At 44.1% G+C, this 24,219-nt stretch overlaps 1 protein-coding gene across 1 annotated transcript in view; it reads right to left on the reverse strand.

Moving 5' to 3' along the window:
- Positions 1–6,261: 6,261 nt before the first annotated feature.
- ddx43 (DEAD (Asp-Glu-Ala-Asp) box polypeptide 43) overlaps positions 6,262–24,219 on the reverse strand; it is a gene marked incomplete at both ends in the record, with an annotated part of 205,995 nt that continues 188,037 nt past the window's right edge. Inside the window, 4 exons of the mRNA XM_084321945.1 lie at positions 6,262–6,441; positions 12,789–12,876; positions 13,926–14,064; positions 23,725–23,834. Coding sequence (XP_084178071.1) covers positions 6,262–6,441; positions 12,789–12,876; positions 13,926–14,064; positions 23,725–23,834 — 517 coding nt within the window. The remainder of the gene's footprint in view (positions 6,442–12,788; positions 12,877–13,925; positions 14,065–23,724; positions 23,835–24,219) is intronic.

The raw sequence follows: 24,219 nt of genomic DNA on the forward strand, positions 1-24,219 counted from the left end.
ATCTGGAGGAGGAAGACGGCTCGTCCAGCAGTGACTGGGCTAGGTCTCCATCTAACTGGATCTGGTTCTGGGGCTTAGAGGTCTAAACAAGCTGGCCACCCGTCACCACATGGGGGCTTCAGATAGAAGGCGGTTCGGGAGAAAAGTGACACAAGGGCACAAGCGCAAGAAGTAGGCCTATACCAGGTCCATTCACTAAGAAGCAAACGGTTGTGATTGGAGGATCAATAAAAGAGGGCGGAGCTTGATATTTCCACCTGAGGGATAATAAATTGTCTTATTTACACCGGTTAACCTCTTAACACATTCAGTGACATTCACTGATTAACACGTTTCTGAGGCCCGACCGTTGAGTGCCAATCACGTGTTAACAGGTTTCTGGATCGTTTAAAAAAATATATATATATTTTAATACCCTATTCAATGTCAGGGAGCTGTGTGTTGCCTGAAAAATGCATACTGGGAATCCGAAGGTGCAGTACCGGCCACATCCTACAAGGCGGCGGTATAGAGCACCCTTTGAAACTCTGTCTTGGGCTGTGCGTCGATTATATTGGTCCGGGCGGACTTTTCCATGTCGGGCAAGGGGAGCGGTTGTCCCAATCGGCTTGAGGAGCGTCAAATGCTCCAGATGGATGATGCATGGCGGATTATGTTGGCGACGCGATCGACACCAATACTTGGAATGCCGATCAGATCATTGGAATTCTTTTCGGGGTACATCCTAGTCAAGGTAAGGGCTATATGATATCAATCTTGTGTTGATCCAAGAATGTTTTCATTGCGATCCGAGCATATGTGTGTAACGCTAGTCCATAACGTATTCCGTTGGTGATGATCAAAGCATCGAAAAACTACCCCCCCCCATTTCATGCATTCATTGAACATAATACCTATCATATGCATTTGATTTTTTTTATTGTAGCGTGTGTAGGGACAAAACGCCAATGGATTTAGTATAATACACGTTGCGGCTTATAACCAGCCTCAGGAATTGGCCCGGATCATTCCGAAATAACACTCATATTCACCACGGTATAAAACGGGAATGTATGGATGAATTTCTTATTTTTGCATCTTGACCGGAAGAAACTCGGTGTCAAATGACTATAGTATTGTATCCATAGCTATAATATAGAATAGTTATAGCTCTACAAACAAGGTGACGGACTCCATTAGTTTAATGGCTGGCCTCGCATTGCCGTCGCCCGGAAGAGAATGTGTTAACTGGTGCCCCCAAAAGTGGCATTTCTTTTTTTACTTTAACTCGAGGACTGCATACTTTTTTGCAAACCAAAATACTATACTTTATACTTATAGCACATGCACGAGCCTGGTCTCTTTCGAAAGATAACATTCTTTAGTTTCTGATACAATAAAGACAACTCACTTTTAGTGCTAATGAAAGAGTAACATAGGTCTGAACTTGAGTTGTAGAAAAACTTGTTACTCACGTTTTCCTGTAGTAGTTGCAATATCCAAAAGTATATTTCCAGAATAATTGGTATGGTTGAAAAAACACCCTGGGTCCATAGCCTGAAGTCTTGTGTAGTACATGTCCATATTTGGTAAAAAGAGAGAAAAAAATAAAAGCTCTGCAGAAAACCATTTCTCTTTGACTCTAATGCATTCGGCGGAAATTTCTCTTCCCGTTTGCGCTCGTGACTTTTCACCTAGATCCACGATTCGCTCATCCCCACGTGGGATAGCATTGGAAAGCCACACTCATTGGTTACAACCCTGTCCAAAAATGTCAGAGATCGCCAAATGATTGACGGAGCTAGAGCGTCGGGAGTGGTATTTGAACAAATTTAAAGTGGAGATGAAGCATAGCGATGAATACATATTCATAGCATCACATTAGTATTTAGATAAGCCACAGAAAAAAATCACGTTATAAAAATAAGCAGTTTCTAAAAAAAAAACGATTTGTTATGTGCATTTTTGAAGCATTTATCATTATGGGCGCGGCCATTTTGTTGCTGACGTCATTGGGCTGGTTTGGTGTATACACTGCTGGTTAGCTGCCTATAGTGAATGGGTCAGTCAGTAAATAAAATGTTGCCTACAAAACAACGGGACCGCGGTGGTTCTGTTTGTATTGCTCCTGGCTGTTCAAACAAATTTTACCGTGTGAGAGAGAGGAAAGTTGGTTAATTTCCACAAACTACCAGTGAAAAAAACAGTGTTGTTGGCACGTTGGCTCAGGCTGGCTGCACTCAGGCGGCGCGACCAGCCTGTTGGACAGGGAAGGAGGATCTGCAGCGAACACTTCATTGCCTCGGATTATGTTGTTGGGGTGGGATGTTTGTCCAGAAGACCACTAATCAGCTGAAGCCGGACGCGGTTCCCTCTGTCTTTGACAGACAGACCGGCCCAGGCAGTTCAGCGTCGCGGAGCATTCAGCCTGCTGGCTACCTAGATCCACTTCAACCAGCCGAGCGTCGGGAGCTCCAGCAGCTTGTCGATGTGCTAATAGCCTCGGCAAGCTAACGGTAGCTGGCTACACAGCTTGTCGGTGTGCTAATAGCCTCGGCAAGCTAACGGTAGCTGGCTACACAGCTTGTCGGTGTGCTAATAGCCTCGACAAGCTAACGGTAGCTGGCTACACAGCTTGTCGGTGTGCGAATAGCCTCGGCAAGCTAACGGTAGCTGGCTACACAGCTCGTCGGTGTGCGAATAGCCTCGGCAAGCTAACGGTAGCTGGCTACACAGCTTGTCGGTGTGCGAATAGCCTCGGCAAGCTAACGGTAGCTGGCTACACAGCTTGTCGATGTGCTAATAGCCTCGGCAAGCTAACGGTAGCTGGCTACACAGCTTGTCGGTGTGCGAATAGCCTCGGCAAGCTAACGGTAGCTGGCTACACAGCTTGTCGGTGTGCGAATAGCCTCGGCAAGCTAACGGTAGCTGGCTACACAGCTTGTCGGTGGGCTAATAGCCTCGGCAAGCTAACGGTAGCTGGCTCCAGGCTATTAGCACATCGACAAGCTGCTGGAGCTCCCGACGCTCGGCTGGTTGAAGTGGAGCTATGTAGCCAGCAGGCTGAATGCTCCGAGACGCTGGTTGAAGTGGATCTAGGTAGCCAGCAGGCTGAATGCTCCGCGACGCTGGTTGAAGTGGATCTAGGTAGCCAGCAGGCTGAATGCTCCGCGACGCTGAACTGCCTGGGCCGGTCTGTCTGTCGAAGACTGAGGGAACCGCGTCCGGCTTCAGCTGATTAGTGGTCTTCTGGACAAACCTTCCACCCCCAACAACATAATCCGAGGAAATGAAGTGTTCGCTGCAGATCCTCCTTCCCTGTCCAACAGGCTGGTCGCGCCGCCTGAGTGCAGCCAGCCTGAGCCAACAACACTGTTTTTTTTCACTGGTAGTTTGTGGAAATTAACCAACTTTCCTCTCTTTCACATGGTAAAATTAGTTTGAACAGCCAGGAGCAATACAAACAGAACCACCGCGGTCCCGTTGTTTTGTAGGCAACATTTTATTTACTGACGGACCCATTCACTATAGGCAGCTAACCAGCAGTGTATAAACCAAACCAGCCCCATGACGTCAGTAACAAAATGGCGGCGCCCATGTTGAAAACAGGGATATTATATTTGATTTTTCAGACAAATAAGATAGATTTCACATTTGATTATAGAACCCCGTCTTACACAAGGTACACAACAAACAAACTAGGATCACATTGTTCACTGCTTCATCTCCACTTTAAGTCTGCCGGCGCACGCCTCACATATCGGCATGTAACTCGAGAACCGCTGAACGGATTTTGTAATCGACGGGTAACAAATAGGGCTTTAATTCGATATATATATATATTGTATTAAAAAATATGCACACCCGAGCCGCTAGAGGTCGCCAAAGTGGCGTGTCGCGCCGGTGGGCAAATCGTCCTTACAACGTCCCAGGGCGGGGGTCAGTTAAAGGGGCACTTCAAACTAAATGAATGTGTGCAAAACTGTCCCTTTAAGAACACAAATGCATGCCACCCGATACCAGATGCTTCGTCAGCCATTTCAAAACCTTTCAAGCCCTTTTTCACAAATGAAGACGAGGGGAAAAGGGAGCTGCGTGACGCAGGGTTTCCCTCTAGGTCAGGTGCTTTAGAACTAACCAATGCTTGGATCTCATTCTCTCATGTGGGGACATGCTGAAGAACCACGGCTCCTGCTGTGAAGCAGACGCTGCTCCTCACCTCTCTGCAAACAGAGACCAGGCAGACGCTGCAAACAGAGACCAGGCAGACGCTGCAAACAGAGACCAGGCATACGCTGCAGAGACCAGGCAGACAGAGACCAGGCAGACGCTGCAAACAGAGACCAGGCAGACGCTGCTGTGAGGGAATGAAATTCATCATCTCCTACCACCAACAAGAAGACAAAAGACGCCCCCCCATCTCCTTTGTGTACAAAGACCCCTCACCACTCACCTGTCCAGCCATCCCAAAACACATCAACCCCCCCCCCCCCCCCCCCGAGACAGTACAAACCACACCGCTCACCATTCCAGACAAACCACCTGAAAGACATTACCCCCCCCTTATAAGAGGATGAGTCGGTCACCTTCTTGCGGTGGGCTTTATAAATGGTGCATTTATATATGTTTTATCCAAAGTGCTTTACAATTTTTGTTCCTCACATTCACAGAACGATGGCGGAGGCAACCATGCAAGATGCGAACCTGCACACTGGGAGCAATTAGGGGTTGCGTCTTACTCAAAGACACATCGACATGCTGCCTGCGAGGGGTGGGAATCGAACCGGGAACCTTCTGACTAACAGACAACGGCTCTACCTCCTGAGCCACGTAATGGGATCCTAGTGGTAACGGGAAGCCATTTTCTAAAGTTCCAATGAGGATCCTGTTCTTATAATTCCAGTCAGCTATATATTATATGTCAAATGTTAAACACTTTTTTATAAGAAGTATCCAACCTGCTCCTCCATTAGCAAATGTATTGCAGTTGAAAGTGAGTTGAGCACAACCCCGTTAGTGACGGTAAGTAGTTTTTCAGATTATCTGCAGGGTTTCCAGGAGCGGTGGTGCGTAGAAAACAGGGGCCACCTGATGGAAACCAGGGGCCACCTGATGGAAACCAGGGGACACCTGCTGGAAACCAGGGGACACCTGCTGGAACTTGGGATAATCTAAACTGAAAAGATATGGCAGAGAAAGACTGAAGGGTATGTTTTCACTGTGGAAAGCTTACATATGCGCACATGTATACAATAAGCTTTTTCCTTCATCTTGGGTACCTAGTCTAACTACAGCGTTCCCATAGACATTGCTAAATGAAATTCAAGGACTTTCATGTACTTTTCCAAGCACTATTTTTCCATTTAAAAAGATCCAATTCACCTTTAAATGCTGTTTTTTTTATTGAAAAAAATCTGATCCAATATTTATGGCTTAAAACCAATTTCCGACAATTAGTTACACTAAAAAAAGAAAATTCTTGATTCAGAACAATTTTATCATGGATGAACCAAACTTTCAATGCGAATAGTTGATTTGAATTTCTAGGACTTTTTAAGCACATTGTTAAAAAATGGGGTGTTTTCAAGCAATTCCAGGGCTTGACTTTATTATTATTTATTTTTTCAAGCACTGTAAGCACTTCAAGGACCTTGTGCGAACCCTGTAACTATGATACTTCTGAAGTACTAGGGGAGACCGTGGGCTTTTGACAGATTTTAGGCAGAGCGTTCCATTTTGTTTTTCAATGTCACTCAGTCCTGGCATGTTGTCCAAATAATTTCTTCAAGCGTTTGATATTATTCCGATTTGTCAGATCTGTGTATATATCAAATGTAAAACCCAACATCCTCGCCGCCCAAACCAGGCAGACGCACTCAATTATACTGTAGTTACTCAATACCCACCTGCGGCGTGTTGATTAAAGACTGGAGCGTTTGTTGAGAACAATTCTTTTTTTAATTCTCTCATTTAACTTTCACTCCAACAAGTAGGATAAAAAAACCAATGTACTATAAAAGAGTAACAAAACCAATGTAATATAAAACAGTAACACAAAACCAATATACTATAAATCAGTAACACAAAACCAATATACTATAAAACAGTAACACAAAACCATTTTACTATAAAACATAAGAAATAAAAGAAAATAAAAAAAACCGAACGTTCCAGCTTCCGTCATGGAACATGATTTTTTCAATTGGAAAATCAATGCATTGATCCTGAATTATTGAACACAAAAGACAAAACTTGTTTCATTAGAAACAGACGTGCACGATGCTAGAACCGCCAGTTGTCTCCTCTATCCCTGCCTCCTCTTCCTCCGCCTCCTCTTCCTCCACCACCTCTCCCGCCGCCACCTCCTCCTCCTCCTGAGCCGTACGCCTCCTTCTCTCGGTCCTTCTCCTTCTTGTGCTTGTCATATCTTTCTGCCATGAGAACGAGCTCCCCGGGCACCTCCTGCAAAACCACCAAAATACAAGGTTACAATTTAAGGGACATTTCTGGAACCTTAACTCAGTCTGCGCCAACAACGAGTATACTCGTTATTGGGCGTCATGCGTTGAACGCCAACAACGAGTACACTCGTTATTATATCGTTTGATCTTTTTCCTTTGATCCCCGCTCTACAGACTCGCCCGGAGCGCTCTGAATCACTTTGGCACAGCCACATACGCTGGAACTGCAATGCCGATCGAATCTCACCAGATGGCAGTATCGTCTACCATTTGAACTCGGATAGTCTAGTTCAGACAGTGTCTGTCCTGACTCGCTCTGTGGGTGAGGAGCTCTTCCAAAGCAATCAAAAGCAGATCTGCTCGCCTCAGAACCTAGTGTCCAGTAGGCCTGTACGTTAATGCCAAGCAAGCAGTGCAAAAATGCTTCCGCATTCGTCACCGTAAAGCGCCCTTCTTTTCAGACAAATGCTACCGTGCGTGCACCGGCGGCGGCGTGCTCGCTCAGGTGCGTGCGTGCGCCGGCGTGCTCGCGCGAGGTGCCCGCGCATGCGACACGAGCGGAGCTCAATATATATAAGTCACCGCCCCTTATTCAGTATCTAGCAAATAGCTCAATTGGCAAGGACACATGGCTGTGGATCCTATGGCTTGTTTGCTGGCGAGTTCGAATCCCATCGAAAATATTTTTTAACGTGATTTTTTTTTAACGTGTATTCTTTCGCCGATTAAGGTTAGGCATTGTTTCGGAGTTGGTTAAGGTTAGAACGGTTAAGTTTAGGCGCTGTTAAGGAGCTGGTTAAGGTTAGAGTTTGTCAAAGAGAATGGCAATATAATTTCTAAGGTTAAGGTTAAGGTTAGGCATTGTTTCGGAGTTGGTTAAGGTTAGAACGGTTAAGTTTAGGCGTTGTTAAGGAGCTGGTTAAGGTTAGAGTTTGTCAAAGAGAATGGCAATAGACAGCCTATTTCCGCGGAAAATGAAAGGCGCATTACTGCATGCCACTACGGTAAATTTTTGCACTGCTTGCTTGGCATAAAGCTACACGCGTCCAGTAGACACATGTAATTACATATAAACTTGTAATCACGATCGCCGATGGGATCATTGGAATTATTCTTTTTGGATTACCTTCTGGCCAAGGTAAGGACCCCCTATGTCTATTTTACCGAACGTGAAACATGTTTATGTAACGATCACAGTGGCTTACTGTACCGGTCATAGACTAGGCTTTTTCTAACCATCGGATTTTCGGGGTAAGACTCTTCCCCTTTAGAATATACAAATAGCTCCGCAAAGATCATGAATTATCGCAAAAACAGTCACGAAAAGCTGGCCTACTGACCGCAGGATGCACGGCCAGCATGGCAGAGAAAGAGTTAACCTGTTCCACCCGACGGGACCGGTACCGGTCCCGAAATGCCATCTGGTCATTCATCAATATTTTTATGACTGTTGTAAAGAATTTGCGATTTAAATTTCAAACGTATTCAAGTATTAACATCACTAACATGTCACAACAGCATGTAGAATGCATATTATCATCAATACGTTAGTTTAGCAATAGGTTAAAAGTTCCTTTAGATAGATTTAACTTTTCGATTTGCTGAAGTCTATTGCGAGATGGTGACCATTTTGGAAATTTTGAACCATGGGAATTGTAGTCTTTTTGTTGCCATTTTTTAGAGGACATGCATAGCTGTCGATCAGCGTTGGAATTTTTCCGAACTACACTTCCTGGCAGATTCTATGGGGGTTCAAGGTTCAGCGTTGTGAATGAATCAATAACTGTTATTATTCGGGATAATAAGCCACAAAAGGTAACGTTTTTGACAAATATTGAAACAGTTAGTTTCTCCTCCCTATTGTTAGCATGTAGCAACAATTCGATCTGAAATTAGTTTCAAAATGGTTGCACTGTGGTGAAAATAAAAAAGTACAGTAAATTACAGTAGATATTATCTGTTCTTATGCACGCCTGGTGATACTAAATCCAAATTGAACTCGGGCATTTGAAAGATAATATATATATATATATATATATATATATATATATATATATATATATATATATATATATATATATGCGAATTGGCTATAATAAGGTAATTTATAAGCCTCCTATTCTATAATAATATTTCAAATTGCATTGGTCCAGATGGGAGAATTCAGTACTGTATCTACAGAACCTTCCGTTTAATCATCTTCCCTTTATTAATTTCCTTAGATTTTTTGTACACATGATCTCAAGAAGGTACTGAACGATCTAATAACACTTTAACCTATTCCTAAACTAACGTATTGATGATAATATACATTATAAATGCTGTTGTGACATGGTTATGATGTTTATACTTGAATACGTTTGACAAAAAACAATACTTTTGTAGAACATTCTGGGGATATTGATTTATGACATGATGTCATTTGCGGTCGACGGGCGGACGAGGTTAAGTTGCATTTGCTTTATTTTGTTTTCGTAAAAGATTAGCCGTTATGTTGGTAATGTTTGTAACCTAAAACAGACCTATATTCTGATTGACAATGGGTTAATAAAGTTCCAAATGGTGTATTTTCCATCTACTAGTACAGATCAAACTATATTATACCCCCACAGTGATATAGAATAATCAAATAAATAAAATCATGGATAAATGTCTTTCCTTTTCTACCAGTCTCCCCCAAATCATTAGGCTGGGTGTAGACTATCACATTCTGTCCTACTGTCAGTCTGGGGAGAGTGTAGACGACCACATGCTGCCCTGTCGGTCTGGTGAGGGTGTAGACTAGGGCTGTCACGATTCGTCGCCCTAGTCGACAATGAAATTTCATCGATTTGCATATTCATGATCAACGCTTCGTATTGTTAATTGTATGTGCCTTTTGCAGTGGAAATGGCGGACTTTCAAAGTCATAACATGCGCAACGTGTAATCTAACTAATGCACAGTGAATCACGTTCAAAATATAAATAACTTCTCTTAAACCACTATTCGTGATTCTGCCTAGAGCCAGGACTCGACAGTCACAGTGCGCGTTTCACTCGCATTTGATAACTTCCGTGTTTCACTCCAGCTGGAAGGGAGGGGCTGAGCCTGATACCCCCACCCTACATGTTAGAAGCTATGGCAGCTCTTCAGCCTGTGAAAACTCCTCTTGTGAGTCGCACTGTTTCTATGTAAACTCTGTGAGCAACGGGTCCAATAAATGCGTCCAACATGCTTTATATCCTCGCCATTCCTGTATGCCCGTCGCAGTTAAAAACCTTAACTAATGTTAGCTGCTAACTAAGCTAAGCTAGCTCACAGGCACAGGATAAATAAGTTTCATGGAGTTCTACTAGTGAGAAAAGGGGGGGGGGGGGGGTCCCTCTCCCTTTCGCCGTTCAATGATGATCAATGAAGTAGCCAAAAGTTACACTATAAAAACTAATCAAAAAGAGGATATGGACAGGGCTTCAGCGTTCTTGGTTTTGTTTCGGTAGGTGCTCTTTGGATTAAATCCGAGGTAGGATTCGTTATCTAAAGGGTTTACCCACCCAGTTACCAAACAGACATACCGGTATACATCTAACAGCTTCATTAATTGTCAAACTACACGTTATTTATATACTGTCCTGTTCTAAATGTGACTCTTTTTGTTGGTCATACGAAACGCCGCCTACTTGATCGACTGGCTGATCATAAATATGCTATCAAAACAAACAATATGGATTATGCAATGGCTAAACATCTTCAAGATGCTCACCAAAGGGCCTCTGTTTTGTTTACAGCTAGCGGCATTGAAAGTGTTCCGCTCACGTCTAGGGTAGGAAATAGACAGAGAATACTAAACCAGAAAGAAAGCCGCTGGATCGATAGACTACAGGCCACCTCACTCCCAGGTTTAAATGATTCCATAGACATGGTGTCATTTCTATAGGCCAAGTAGGACACTTTTTATTATATAGTATTCTTTTTATTTTCTTGCATTACTCATTGCTCTTACATTGTTATTTTTGATATTTTCTCTATAATTTTTTCTATTCTATGTTTGATTTGACTAATTTCCTTATGTTGATACAATACTTTGAGTGTGTATATATCAGTGCATGTGAGCGGAGCGGCACGGGGAGCGGAGCGGGCTGTTTTGACGTGAGCGAGGAGTGGGTTTTAAAATGGGTCGGCGCGACGTCCGGAGCGAGAGTTCTCCGCTCCAATCCACTCCAGGCCGCTCACAGTGGTTTAACACTGATGTAATATACATGTAGTACAATGCCAAAGCAACAGATGGCGATGTACAAACATGAAGGCCATTTTCAACCAATGAGAAGGGTGAACCTGTGATATCCTGTTCAGGCTTTGTGTGACACACTTTGTCACACAAAAAAAAGTTGACGCCATTGTTGTTGTCGTTAGCTTACATGCTAACGTTAATGGCAGCGACCATAGCATTGTGGCTAGGCTAGCTATCATCGCTTAATAGAGCTAGTGAATGGATAAACAACGTTATTTAACATTGCAGAATGGGTACAATTACAATGCGGCTCAATACAAACAATTGTTAAGGGGCCCAGGGGGTGTAGACTGTTGTAGTTTGAGCTAATTTACACCATGCTCCAAAAAAAAATTTAAAAAAAAAATCTGCCGAGCGATGTGGCGCGGGGAGCGCTCGATTCAAGGTGATCGGTGAGCGAGCGGAGAGCGACTTGGGGGCGGGGTCAACATGAGCGATTAGCGGAGCGGACCAAGCTTTAAAGAGCGAAGAGCGGATTTCTCGCCCGCGCCGATCCGCTCACGTGGCCTGGTATATACACATATATAATGTATTCATTTTTTATTTTATATATATTTAGTATTATTGTATATTTCTTCCACGTTAACATAGCCTACCATTAAGTAGATTGTATTCTTTACTGACCCTTTTCTAACTGTCATGTTAAGTATATGCTGTGCCCCCATTCATTTAACACCAGCTGTCCCCCATTGTAATTAGTCTCTCCCAGAGTTGTTTTTTCTTTTTTCTTTATTAGTCAGTTTTGTTTGGTCGCAGTTATCAACACCCTGATGAAGGCCCTGTGTAGGCCGAAACATGTCGGTTTATTTTAAAATTCTCTAAATAATGTGAGCCATAAAATAAAGGCATTTTAAAACTTGTAGAGCTGCCTTGGATCTCAACTTTTTTACTATAAAAACTAACTTGATAATAAACATTTTATGTCATTAGCAAAAATATTGGAAAATCATTAAGTCTGCTATAAGCTATTCTCCCCCTCATGTGTGTGTGTGTTTACTATAGGCTACTCTTTTTGACATGGATTAGGCTAATTAGCTTTAACAATTCTGATTCCTGAGCCTATTTTATTCAAAAGGAAGATATTGATTTAAATATGTATATACCGGTAGCCTATATATAAAAAATACATTGTAATCGCATCTCCTGTGCTGGAGTGGAAAGATAACACACAATACAAATACAAATGCATGGACATATACTACAAAGCTATTTATGGCCGGTAAAAATCTAAAGCTAAAAAAGATGAGGATACTCATTAAACATTTTAAAATATTAAATTGCAAATATAATCAATTGTTGATTTTTCTGGTAAATGAATGGTTTTAGATTCATCGACTAATCGATAAAATAATCAACAGATTAATCAACCTAGTGTAGACTACCACATGCTGCCCTACTGTCGGTCTGGGGATGGTGTAGACTACCACATGCTGCCCTACTGTCGGTCTGGGGATGGTGTAGACTACCACATGCTGCCCTACTGTCGGTCTGGGGATGGTGTAGATTACCACATGCTGCCCTACTGTCGGTCTGGGGATGGTGTAGACTACCACATGCTGCCCTACTGTCGGTTTGGGGAGGGTGTAGACTACCACATGCTGCCCTACTGTTGGTTTGGGGAGGGTGTAGACTACCACATGCTGCCCTACTGTCAGTTTGGGGAGGGTGTAGACTACCACATGCTGCCCTACTGTCGGTTTGGGGAGGGTGTAGACTACCACATGCTGCCCTACTGTTGGTTTGGGGAGGGTGTAGACTACCACATGCTGTCTTACTGTCAGTCTGGGGAGGGTGTAGACTACCACATGCTGTCTTACGGTCAGTCTGGGGAGGGTGTAGATTACCACATGCTACCCTACTGTTGGTTTGGGGAGGGTGTAGACTACCACATGCTGCCCTACTGTTGGTTTGGGGAGGGTGTAGACGTACCACATGCTGCCCTACTGTTGGTTTGGGGAGGGTGTAGACTACCACATGCTGTTGGTCAGTCAGTCTGGTAATGACTGGTAACTTGAAAGGTGAGACTGGTAACTTGACATCTGTCTGTCTGTCTGTCTGTGTGTGTGTGTGTGTATGGACCTGTCCAGCTCGTTCCAGGATAGAGATGAGCTCAGCGGCCATCCTCCAGTCTCCTCTCGTCACCAGGGTAATAGAGGCTCCAGAACGTCTACAATGCAACAGACAGGTAGGCTTGGGGTTGGAAAGCATTGTATAAAAGAACGTGACTACAAAAGACACACCACACAAACACACCCTTTCCCAGGGAATTTAGTCTGTATATCTCCCAGTGGTAAATATACTGTATATCTCCCAGTGGTAAATATCCTGTATATCTCCCAGTGGTAAAGCTACTGTATATCTCCCAGTGGTAAATATACTGTATACCTCCCAGTAGTAAAGATACTGTATATCTCCCAGTGGTAAAGCTACTGTATATCTCCCAGTGGTAAATATCCTGTATACCTCCCAGTAGTAAAGATACTGTATATCTCCCAGTGGTAAAGCTACTGTATATCTCCCAGTGGTAAATATCCTGTATACCTCCCAGTAGTAAAGATACTGTGACCACTGTGACACTAAAGAACACTGTGACCTCTTTTGTTACTTCTAATTTTACTATGTTTTTATTTCATACTTATCTTGTCTTGCACAGTCTCTGGAGCGCAACAGTAAGAAGCATTTTGTACAAAAGTATTCTGTACTTCTGTATGACAACTATTAAAGAAACTTGAAACTTGTATATCTCCCAGTGGTAAAGCTACTGTATATCTCCCAGTGGTAAAGCTACTGTATATCTCAGTGGTAAAGATCCTGTATATCTCCCAGTGGTAAATATACTGTATATCTCCCAGTGGTAAATATCCTGTACATCTCCCAGTGGTAAAGATCCTGTATTTCCAGTAGTAAAGCTATATCTCCCAGTGGTAAATATACTGTATACCTGCCAGTGGTAAAGCTATATCTCCCAGTGGTAAATATACTGTATATCTCCCAGTGGTAAAGCTACAGTATATCTCCCAGTGGTAAATATACTGTATACCTCCCAGTGGTAAAGCTATATCTCCCAGTGGTAATGATCCTGTATATCTCCCAGTGGTAAAGATCCTGTATATCTCCCAGTGGTAAAGATCCTGTATATCTCCCAGTGGTAAAGATCCTGTATATCTCCCAGTAGTAAAGCTATATCTCCCAGTAAAGATATATCCCTCTTCTCACCCTGCTCGTCCTGTGCGTCCCACACGATGCACATACTCCTCGATATTTCGTGGGAAGTCATAATTGAAGACGTGAGTGATGTCTGCGACGTCCAGCCCTCGAGACGCCAGGTCTGTGGCCACCAGGATACGGACACGACCTGGGAGCACGGGGTACAACATACATCACGACCTGGGAACATGGGTACAACTTACATCACAACCTGGGAGCATGGTACAACTTACATCACAACCTGGGAACACAGGTACAACTTACATCACAACCTGGGAGCACGGGGTACAACATACATCACGACCTGAGAACACGGGTACAACTTACATCACAACCTGGGAACATGGTACAACTTACATCACAACCTGGGAACACGGTACAACTTACATCACAACCTGGGAACACGGTACAACTTACATCACGACCTGGGAGCACGGTACAACTTACATCACAACCTGGGAGCACGGTACAACATACATCACAACCTGAGAACATGGTACAACTTACATCCCGACCTGAGAACATGGTACAACTTACATCACAACCTGGGAACACGGTACAACTTACATCACGACCTGAGAACATGGTACAACTTACATCACAACCTGGGAACACGGTACAACTTACATCACGACCTGTGAACATGGTACAACTTACATCCCGACCTGAGAACATGGTACAACTTACATCACAACCTGGGAGCATGGTACAACTTACATCCCGACCTGAGAACATGGTACCGTGCTCCCAGGTCGTGATGTAAGTTGTACCGTGTTCCCAGGTTGTGATGTAAGTTGTACTACATTCTGTTGTGGAAGGACAGCTCATTCACTGAGAGACTTACACTGCATCAGGGTAAGACATTTTAAGTCATTTAGTAATATCTTTAAACTGAGACTTGATTGCTGACTTGACCAGCTGACTTGATTAAGGGGCGTGTTTAAAGCGGCCATTTTGTTTCCTTAAGTGCCCCATTAAAAGCTGCTTCCTGCTTAAAGACAGCACTTGTGTACTGAGTGTGATCTCAGAGCCCTGTCACTGCTTAAAAGCAGAACCTCAGCCTCTCCTGGAATCACTCTGTACTACATTCTGTTGTGGAAGGACAGCTCATTCACTGAGAGACTTACACTGCATCAGGGTAAGACATTTTAAGTCATTTAGTAATATCTTTAAACTGAGACTTGATTGCTGACTTGACCAGCTGACTTGATTAAGACATTTTAAGTAATTTAGTAATATCTTTAAACTGAGACTTGACCAGCTGACTTGATTAAGGGGCGTGTTTAAAGCGGCCATTTTGTTTCCTTAAGTGACCCATTAAGGGCCAGGTGTTAGAAAGCACTAATTAGTGATAGGGATTTAAAGGCCTGCTGGCTTAGCGTCAGCGAAGCGTCGAGAAACGAAGAGGGACAAAGAGGAGTTTTCCTGGAGTTCTCTGCAGAGGGATCCAGGGATCCACCCAGTGCTAAGTACATCATAATCCTATCTTACACTCCACTCTGAAAAATCTCCCTTTCCCTCCCACTCTGCTATTTCTCTACTTCCTCCCTGCCACTCTTGACACCACAATGTGTCTCATATCCACAATCTGCTCCCCCAGAACAGACTCAACCCACCCACGGCAGTTTGCTAGCAACCCGGCTAATCTATCCTACCCTCCTACAGCCACTAATACACCTGTCACAGTACAGGGAGGCCTATGGAATTGTCAATCAGCAGTCAAGAAAGCTGACTTCATTACTGCCTACGCCCATAGTCAAAATCTGCAGCTCCTGGCTCTAACTGAGACCTGGATAACCCCCAATAACTCATCAACACCTGCAGCATTATCTACAAACTATAACTTCACTCACACACCTCGACCTTCCAGGCGGGGTGGAGGCACTGGCCTCATGACATCTCCTTCATGGACTACAAACGTAACACCCCTCCCAGCACTGTCACTCTCCTCTTTTGAATATCATGCAGTATCTGTCTCTAATCCTTTCAATCTCACCATTGTTACACTCTACCGCCCTCCAGGTCCGCTCGATCACTTCACAGATGAGCTGGACATGCTTCTAAGCTCCTTACCGGAAGATGGTACCCCTCTCCTTCTATTGGGCGACTTCAACCTGCCTGACTCATCTCAGTCAGTCATAGTAGTCTCCCTCCTACAATCATTTGACCTGACTCCCACTGCCATGCCTCCCACCCACAAAGCAGGCAACTCCTTGGATCTCATATTTTCACGTAACTCCAGCATCATTAACACCACGGTAACTCCCCTACATGTATCTGACCATTCCTTCATATCCTTCTCACTAACTCTCATGCTTAACCGAAAGGTCTTCACCCCAACTCAAACCGTCTCACTCAGACGCAACCTGCCCTCCCTATCCCCCTCCACCCTCTCCTCTGACATACTATCCACTCTACCTTTGAGTGACACCTTCTCTGCTCTCTCCACAGAGATGGCAACCTCCACCCTCCTCTCAGCCCTTGCAACCTCCTTCGACAAGCTCTGTCCCCTCGTTGAGAAACCTGCCCGCCGTTCCCCACCCAGTCCATGGCTGACAGATCCAGTGAGAGAACAAAGACAGGTCCTGAGAGCAGCTGAAAGGAAGTATAGAAAGTCACGCCTCACTGCTGACATCGACACATATCACAACCTCTTGTTAACATTCTCCAAAACCATTACTAATGCCAAAGCTTCTTTCTTTCACCATAGGATCGAGGCCTCTGCCAAGAATCTTCGCAAACTGCATGCTACCATGTCCTCCCTCCTCACTCCCCCCCCACCCCCCCCTCCCTCATCTTTCTCTGCCGAAGACTTTGCGATCTTCTTTGAGGAAAAAGTGGAGAACATCCGCAGCTCCTTCTCCCAACCCCCACCCATTCCAAATGCTGAATCGAGAACCTCATCCTTCACTCTGTCATCTTTCTCTCCCATTACAGAAGCCGAGACCCTGACACTGGTAACGTCGAACCGTCCGACTACATGCCAGCTGGACCGGCTACCTTCCCCACTCCTCCAGTCCATAGCACCAGACATCCTCCCATTCCTAACTGCAACCATCAACTCCTCACTCAACTCGGGGGTGGTCCCCACCTCCCTAAAACAAGCCAGAGTCACGCCCCTCATAAAAAAACCATCCCTGAACCCTACCGTCATAGGCAACTACCGTCCTGTCTCTCTTCTCTCCTTCCTTTCTAAAACACTTGAACGTGCTGTATCCAACCAACTTACTGCTTATCTCTTACAGAATGACCTCCTAGACCCTAATCAGTCAGGCTTCAGGACTGGTCACTCCACAGAGACAGCCCTCATTGCGGTCACAGAGGCACTTCACTTAGCAAAAGCGAAAGGCCTCTCCTCTGTCCTGATTCTCCTAGATCTATCTGCAGCCTTCGACACAGTCAACCACCAGATCCTCCTCGCGGCCCTCGCAGGAATGGGAGTGGCTGGCTCTGCGCTGACATGGTTGTCATCATACCTCAATGACCGCTCCTACCAAGTGTCATGGAGAGGGACCCTGTCGGCCACCCGCCCCCTGCGGACGGGTGTCCCCCAGGGCTCGGTTTTAGGACCCCTTCTCTTCTCCCTCTACACTAAATCACTGGGTAACATTATCACGTCTCATGGCTTCTCCTACCACTGTTATGCCGACGATACTCAACTCTTCCTCTCCTTCCCTCCCTCAGATATCCACGTCTCTGAGCGGATCTCGGCCTGTCTGTCCGACATCTCCGCCTGGATGACGACCAACCACCTCAAACTGAACCTAAGCAAAACAGAATTGCTCCACCTGCCGGCCAAATCCTCCCCCCTGACCGACCTTTCCATCACAGTCGAGAATGCAGCTGTGACCGCGTCCCCGACCGCCAAGAACCTTGGTGTTGTCCTCGACGACCAGTTGAACTTCTCTGCTCACATCGCAGCGACAACCAGAACCTGCCGATTCCTCCTGAGCAACGTCAGAAGGATACGCCCCTTCCTGACAAAAGAAGCCACCCAACTCCTCGTCCAATCAACAGTCATCTCCCGCCTCGACTACTGCAACGCACTGCTTGCTGGCCTCCCGGCCACTGCCACTAAGCCTCTTCAACTCATTCAGAACGCAGCGGCCCGCCTGATCTCAAACCTACCGAAGTCGGCCCATGTCACCCCACTTCTTAGGGACCTGCACTGGCTCCCCATTGCTGCACGAATCCGCTTCAAGGCCCTTGACCTAGCATACCGTGCGGCAAAGGGAACTGCTCCCGCCTACCTCCGGTCAATGGTCTCTAACTACACACCCTCAAGACCCCTACGCTCTGCATCTTCTGGCCGCCTCAGACCTACTCCTATCCAAGCTCCGGGAGGGTCATCAAAGAGAAGTCGCCTATTCTCAGTCCTTGCCCCACAATGGTGGAATGAACTACCCACCCCAGTTAGGACAGCCGAAACACGTCCAATCTTTCGCCGTCGACTAAAGACTCACTTCTTCAACCATTATCTAAATTAAAAAAAAAAAAAAAAAAAAAAAAAAACCCTAACTAACCATACTGTCATGCACTTGTCCTAATAAACTAACCTACACTGTAGCACTCAACACTTTGATGAACATTGTTACTCAGCTGATAGAGTTGTGCTCTTCCTGATGGCTTGTCGTACAGAACTTGTAAGTCGCTTTGGATAAAAGCGTCAGCTAAATGACTAAATGTAAATGTAAATGTACAACTTACATCCCGACCTGAGAACACGGTACAACTTACATCACGACCTGGGAGCACGGTACAACTTACATCACGACCTGGGAGCACGGTACAACATACATCACGACCTGAGAACATGGTACAACTTACATCACAACCTGAGAACATGGTACAACTTACATCCCGACCTGAGAACATGGTACAACTTACATCACGACCTGGGAACATGGGTACAACTTACATCCCGACCTGAGAACACGGGTACAACTTACATCACGACCTGAGAACACGGGTACAACTTACATCCCGACCCGAGAACACGGTACAACTTACATCACAACCTGGGAACACAGTACAACTTACATCACAACCTGGGAACATGGGTACAACTTACATCCCGACCTGAGAACACGGGTACAACTTACATCACAACCTGGGAACACGGTACAACTTACATCCCGACCTGAGAACATGGTACAACTTACATCACGACCTGGGAGCACGGTACAACTTACATCACGACCTGGGAGCACGGTACAACATACATCACGACCTGAGAACATGGTACAACTTACATCACAACCTGAGAACATGGTACAACTTACATCCCGACCTGAGAACATGGTACAACTTACATCACGACCTGGGAACATGGGTACAACTTACATCCCGACCTGAGAACACGGGTACAACTTACATCACGACCTGAGAACACGGGTACAACTTACATCCCGACCCGAGAACACGGTACAACTTACATCACAACCTGGGAACACAGTACAACTTACATCACAACCTGGGAACATGGGTACAACTTACATCCCGACCTGAGAACACGGGTACAACTTACATCACAACCTGGGAACACGGTACAACTTACATCCCGACCTGAGAACATGGTACAACTTACATCACAACCTGGGAACACGGGTACAACTTACATCACAACCTGGGAACACGGGTACAACTTACATCACAACCTGGGAACATGGGTACAACTTACATCCCGACCTGAGAACACGGGTACAACTTACATCACAACCTGGGAACACGGGTACAACTTACATCACAACCTGGGAACACGGTACAACTTACATCACAAACTGGGAACACGGTACAACTTACATCACAACCTGAGAACACGGGTACAACTTACATCACGACCTGAGAACACGGTACAACTTACATCCCGACCTGAGAACACGGGTACAACTTACATCACGACCTGGGAACACGGTACAACTTACATCCCGACCTGAGAACACAGGTACAACTTACATCCCGACCTGAGAACACAGGTACAACTTACACCAGAATCCGTCTAAAGGGAACAACTTACACCAGAATCCGTCTAAAGGGAACAACTTGCACTAGAGTCCGTCTAAAGGGAACAACTTGCACTAGAGTCCGTCTAAAGGGAACAACTTACACCAGAATCAGTCTAAAGGGAACAACTTACACCAGAATCAGTCTAAAGGGAACAACTTACACCAGAGTCCGTCTAAAGGGAACAACTTACACCAGAGTCCGTCTAAAGGGAACAACTTACACTAGAGTCCGTCTAAAGGGAACAACATACACCAGAGTCCGTCTAAAGGGAACAACTTACACCAGAATCCGTCTAAAGGGAACAACTTACACCAGAATCAGTCTAAAGGGAACAACTTACACCAGAATCAGTCTAAAGGGAACAACTTACACCAGAGTCCGTCTAAAGGGAACAACTTACACCAGAGTCCGTCTAAAGGGAACAACTTACACTAGAGTCCGTCTAAAGGGAACAACATACACCAGAGTCCGTCTAAAGGGAACAACTTACACCAGAATCAGTCTAAAGGGAACAACTTACACTAGAGTCCGTCTAAAGGGAACAACTTACACCAGAGTCCGTCTAAAGGGAACAACTTACACCAGAGTCCGTCTAAAGGGAACAACTTACACTAGAGTCCGTCTAAAGGGAACAACTTACACCAGAGTCGATCTAAAGGGAACAACTTACACCAGAGTCGATCTAAAGGGAACAACTTACACCAGAGTCCGTCTAAAGGGAACAACTTACACCAGAGTCGATCTAAAGGGAACAACTTACACCAGAGTCCATCTAAAGGGAACAACTTACAACAGAGTCCATCTAAAGGGAACAACTTACACCAGAGTCCATCTAAAGGGAACAACTTACACCAGAGTCGATCTAAAGGGAACAACTTACACCAGAGTCCATCTAAAGGGAACAACTTACACCAGAGTCGATCTAAAGGGAACAACTTACATCACGACCTGAGAACACGGTACAACTTACATCCCGACCTGAGAACACGGGTACAACTTACATCACGACCTGGGAACACGGTACAACTTACATCCCGACCTGAGAACACAGGTACAACTTACACCAGAATCCGTCTAAAGGGAACAACTTACACCAGAATCAGTCTAAAGGGAACAACTTACACCAGAATCAGTCTAAAGGGAACAACTTACACCAGAGTCCGTCTAAAGGGAACAACTTACACCAGAGTCCGTCTAAAGGGAACAACTTACACTAGAGTCCGTCTAAAGGGAACAACATACACCAGAGTCCGTCTAAAGGGAACAACTTACACCAGAATCAGTCTAAAGGGAACAACTTACACTAGAGTCCGTCTAAAGGGAACAACTTACACCAGAGTCCGTCTAAAGGGAACAACTTACACCAGAGTCCGTCTAAAGGGAACAACTTACACTAGAGTCCGTCTAAAGGGAACAACTTACACCAGAGTCGATCTAAAGGGAACAACTTACACCAGAGTCGATCTAAAGGGAACAACTTACACCAGAGTCCGTCTAAAGGGAACAACTTACACCAGAGTCGATCTAAAGGGAACAACTTACACCAGAGTCCATCTAAAGGGAACAACTTACACCAGAGTCCATCTAAAGGGAACAACTTACACCAGAGTCCATCTAAAGGGAACAACTTACACCAGAGTCGATCTAAAGGGAACAACTTACACCAGAGTCCATCTAAAGGGAACAACTTACACCAGAGTCGATCTAAAGGGAACAACTTACACCAGAGTCGATCTAAAGGGAACACAGGTACAACTTTTTACACAAGGACTATTTTGCACTCCTCACTCATGCATAATAGCCCACGAATTGTATTTATATTTGTATATGCATGAGGTATAGGTAGCCTATACTTTAAAAAGTAAATATTGAACATGGGCCAATTTTAATTGCATTTCTTTTTTTAAGTTTAGTTTCCGACAGAATACGCTTCATGCTCACTCTTCTCCATGAAGCTGGTTTTGTTTAGAACATCGCACACATATCAGATCACATTTTATTGTCAGAGAACAACTAAATCTTATGGGCAGCCTATTAGGCTGTGTAAAAGGAACACACACGACACTGGGGTTTGATCAAGCTGCTCATCACAGAAGTCTGCCAGGCCCGCTGGTAACATCCCAGGATTCTCCATTTCAGATCCCATATAGCCAGGCATAAAGTAATGTGACCAACAAAGGTCAGATGAAGAACCATATAACTCAGCTTTACGTTATCAGAGGAACAGCGTTTACAAAAATCTAAAGGACAAGTTCAGAGTGTTGTGTTCATTCATTAAAGACAGTAGAGGTTGAGTACTTTATTATCTAAAGATGGTAAGCTAGTGTTGTGTTCACTCATAGTTAAAGACAGTAGAGGTTGAGTACTTTATTATCTAAAGATGGTAAGTTAGTGTTGTGTTGACTCATAGTTAAAGACAGTAGAGGTTGAGTACTTTATTATCTAAAGATGGTAAGTTAGTGTTGTGTTGACTCATAGTTAAAGACAGTAGAGGTTGAGTACTTTATTATCTAAAGATTAGTGCTGTCAGGCGATTAAAAAATTTTATCTAATTAATTACAGGATTTGTAATTAATTAATCTAATTAATCACATTTTAATCGCATTACCATTTTATGCCTGATATTCTATATTCTATAATCATATTTCAAATTGCATGTGTCTGGATGGCAGAATTCAGTACTGTATCTACAAAACCTTCTGTTTAATCATCTTCCATCTATTAATTTGCTTAGATTTTTCAGGTTTGGTCAATTTGAGCATGGTGTTATTCACAGTCAAAGATAAAAAAATAAGTATTGATATTCTCATTTGGTTCATTACAATTTACTCAAAATAAAATTCTCATTGAATCAATCACCGCGCAGATTGATTGATTGATTGCAGAATGGGTACAATACAGTACGGCTCAATACACACAATTGTTAAGGGGATGCAGACCAGAGAAAGACTTTCGTCTTGTTTACATCAGGGTCCCCCATTTTCAATTCATAATGAATTGTAAGTAAGGGTGCAACTTGCACTGTGCAATCCATTCTTTGTGGATCTAGCCCACAGTATTTCTGACACTGCCATACATTCCCTGAGATGTATAGATGTCCTTAGAATCAGATACCAAGAACATGCAAATGGACCATATTTTAAAAAAAGTCTGTAAATGTGTATTCTACATTCTTATGGAATGAATGAGATAAAAAAAAAAAAAAAAAAAAAAAATAATTTAATTAATTTTGAGTTAATTTGCATAACGCGATAATTTGCTGTGTAATTAATTAATCTAATTAACGCGATAAACTGACAGCCCTACTAAAGATGGTAAGTTAGTGTTGTGTTCACTCATAGTTAAAGACAGTAGAGGTTGAGTACTTTATTATCTAAAGATGGTAAGTTAGTGTTGTGTTCATTCATAGTTAAAGACAGTAGAGGTTGAGTACTTTATTATCTAAAGATGGTAAGTTAGTGTTGTGTTCACTCATAGTTAGACAGTAGAGGTTGGGTGCTTTATTATCTAAAGATGGTAAGTTAGTGTTGTGTTCATTCATAGTTAAACTATTGGTAAACAAACGTAAAAAACGTTCTGTATTGATCGATTTATGGCGTGATATGAATCTCGGCCCTGTACCAGGCCCGTCGGGCTTAAAGACAGTAGAGGTGGAGTAGTTTCTGGTGATGAATCACATTCACACTCCAAGTGATTTGGATTGACATTACAACTGCAAATACATAGGCTGCCCTAAACATGGAGTTACATGGTTCTTCATTCTAACATTCTCTCCATTACAGTTTTGTTTCTCAGGGCTTACTATCTTTGAAGTCCTTGAGGGCCTCCTCGCGATCACACTGTTCCCGGTTGCCATGGAGACTCTGCACTGCCAGGCCTTGCAGGCACAGGTCACTGGACAAGTCATCAGCCCTGTGCACACACACACACAGAGACACACGTAAGATTCAGTACCCATGCACTACCAAAACAATGATAACAGAGCAGGTTGGCCTACTGCTTAGGGCCCGATCTGGATATATTCTTTACCATATGAATATGTGGATATATATTAGGGATGTCCCGATCGCCTTTTTTTGCTCCCGATCCGATGCCGATCATGTGATTTTAAATATCTACCAATCCCGATCGTTCCCGATCCAATTTTTCACATTAGTAATCAATTTTGACGCATTTGTCAGAAACTGGCGGAGCAAGACAAGCCCCTCTGTTGCCTATAGTCCCGTGAGGGGCGCGAGCGCGGCGGCTCTTGTTATTACATTCACCCTGAGAAATGTGCTTCATGAGAAATATTAAA

The sequence above is a fragment of the Notolepis coatsorum genome, assembly GCF_963971535.1.
Source record: "Notolepis coatsorum genome assembly, chromosome: 9".
Taxonomy (NCBI): domain Eukaryota; kingdom Metazoa; phylum Chordata; class Actinopteri; order Aulopiformes; family Paralepididae; genus Notolepis; species Notolepis coatsorum.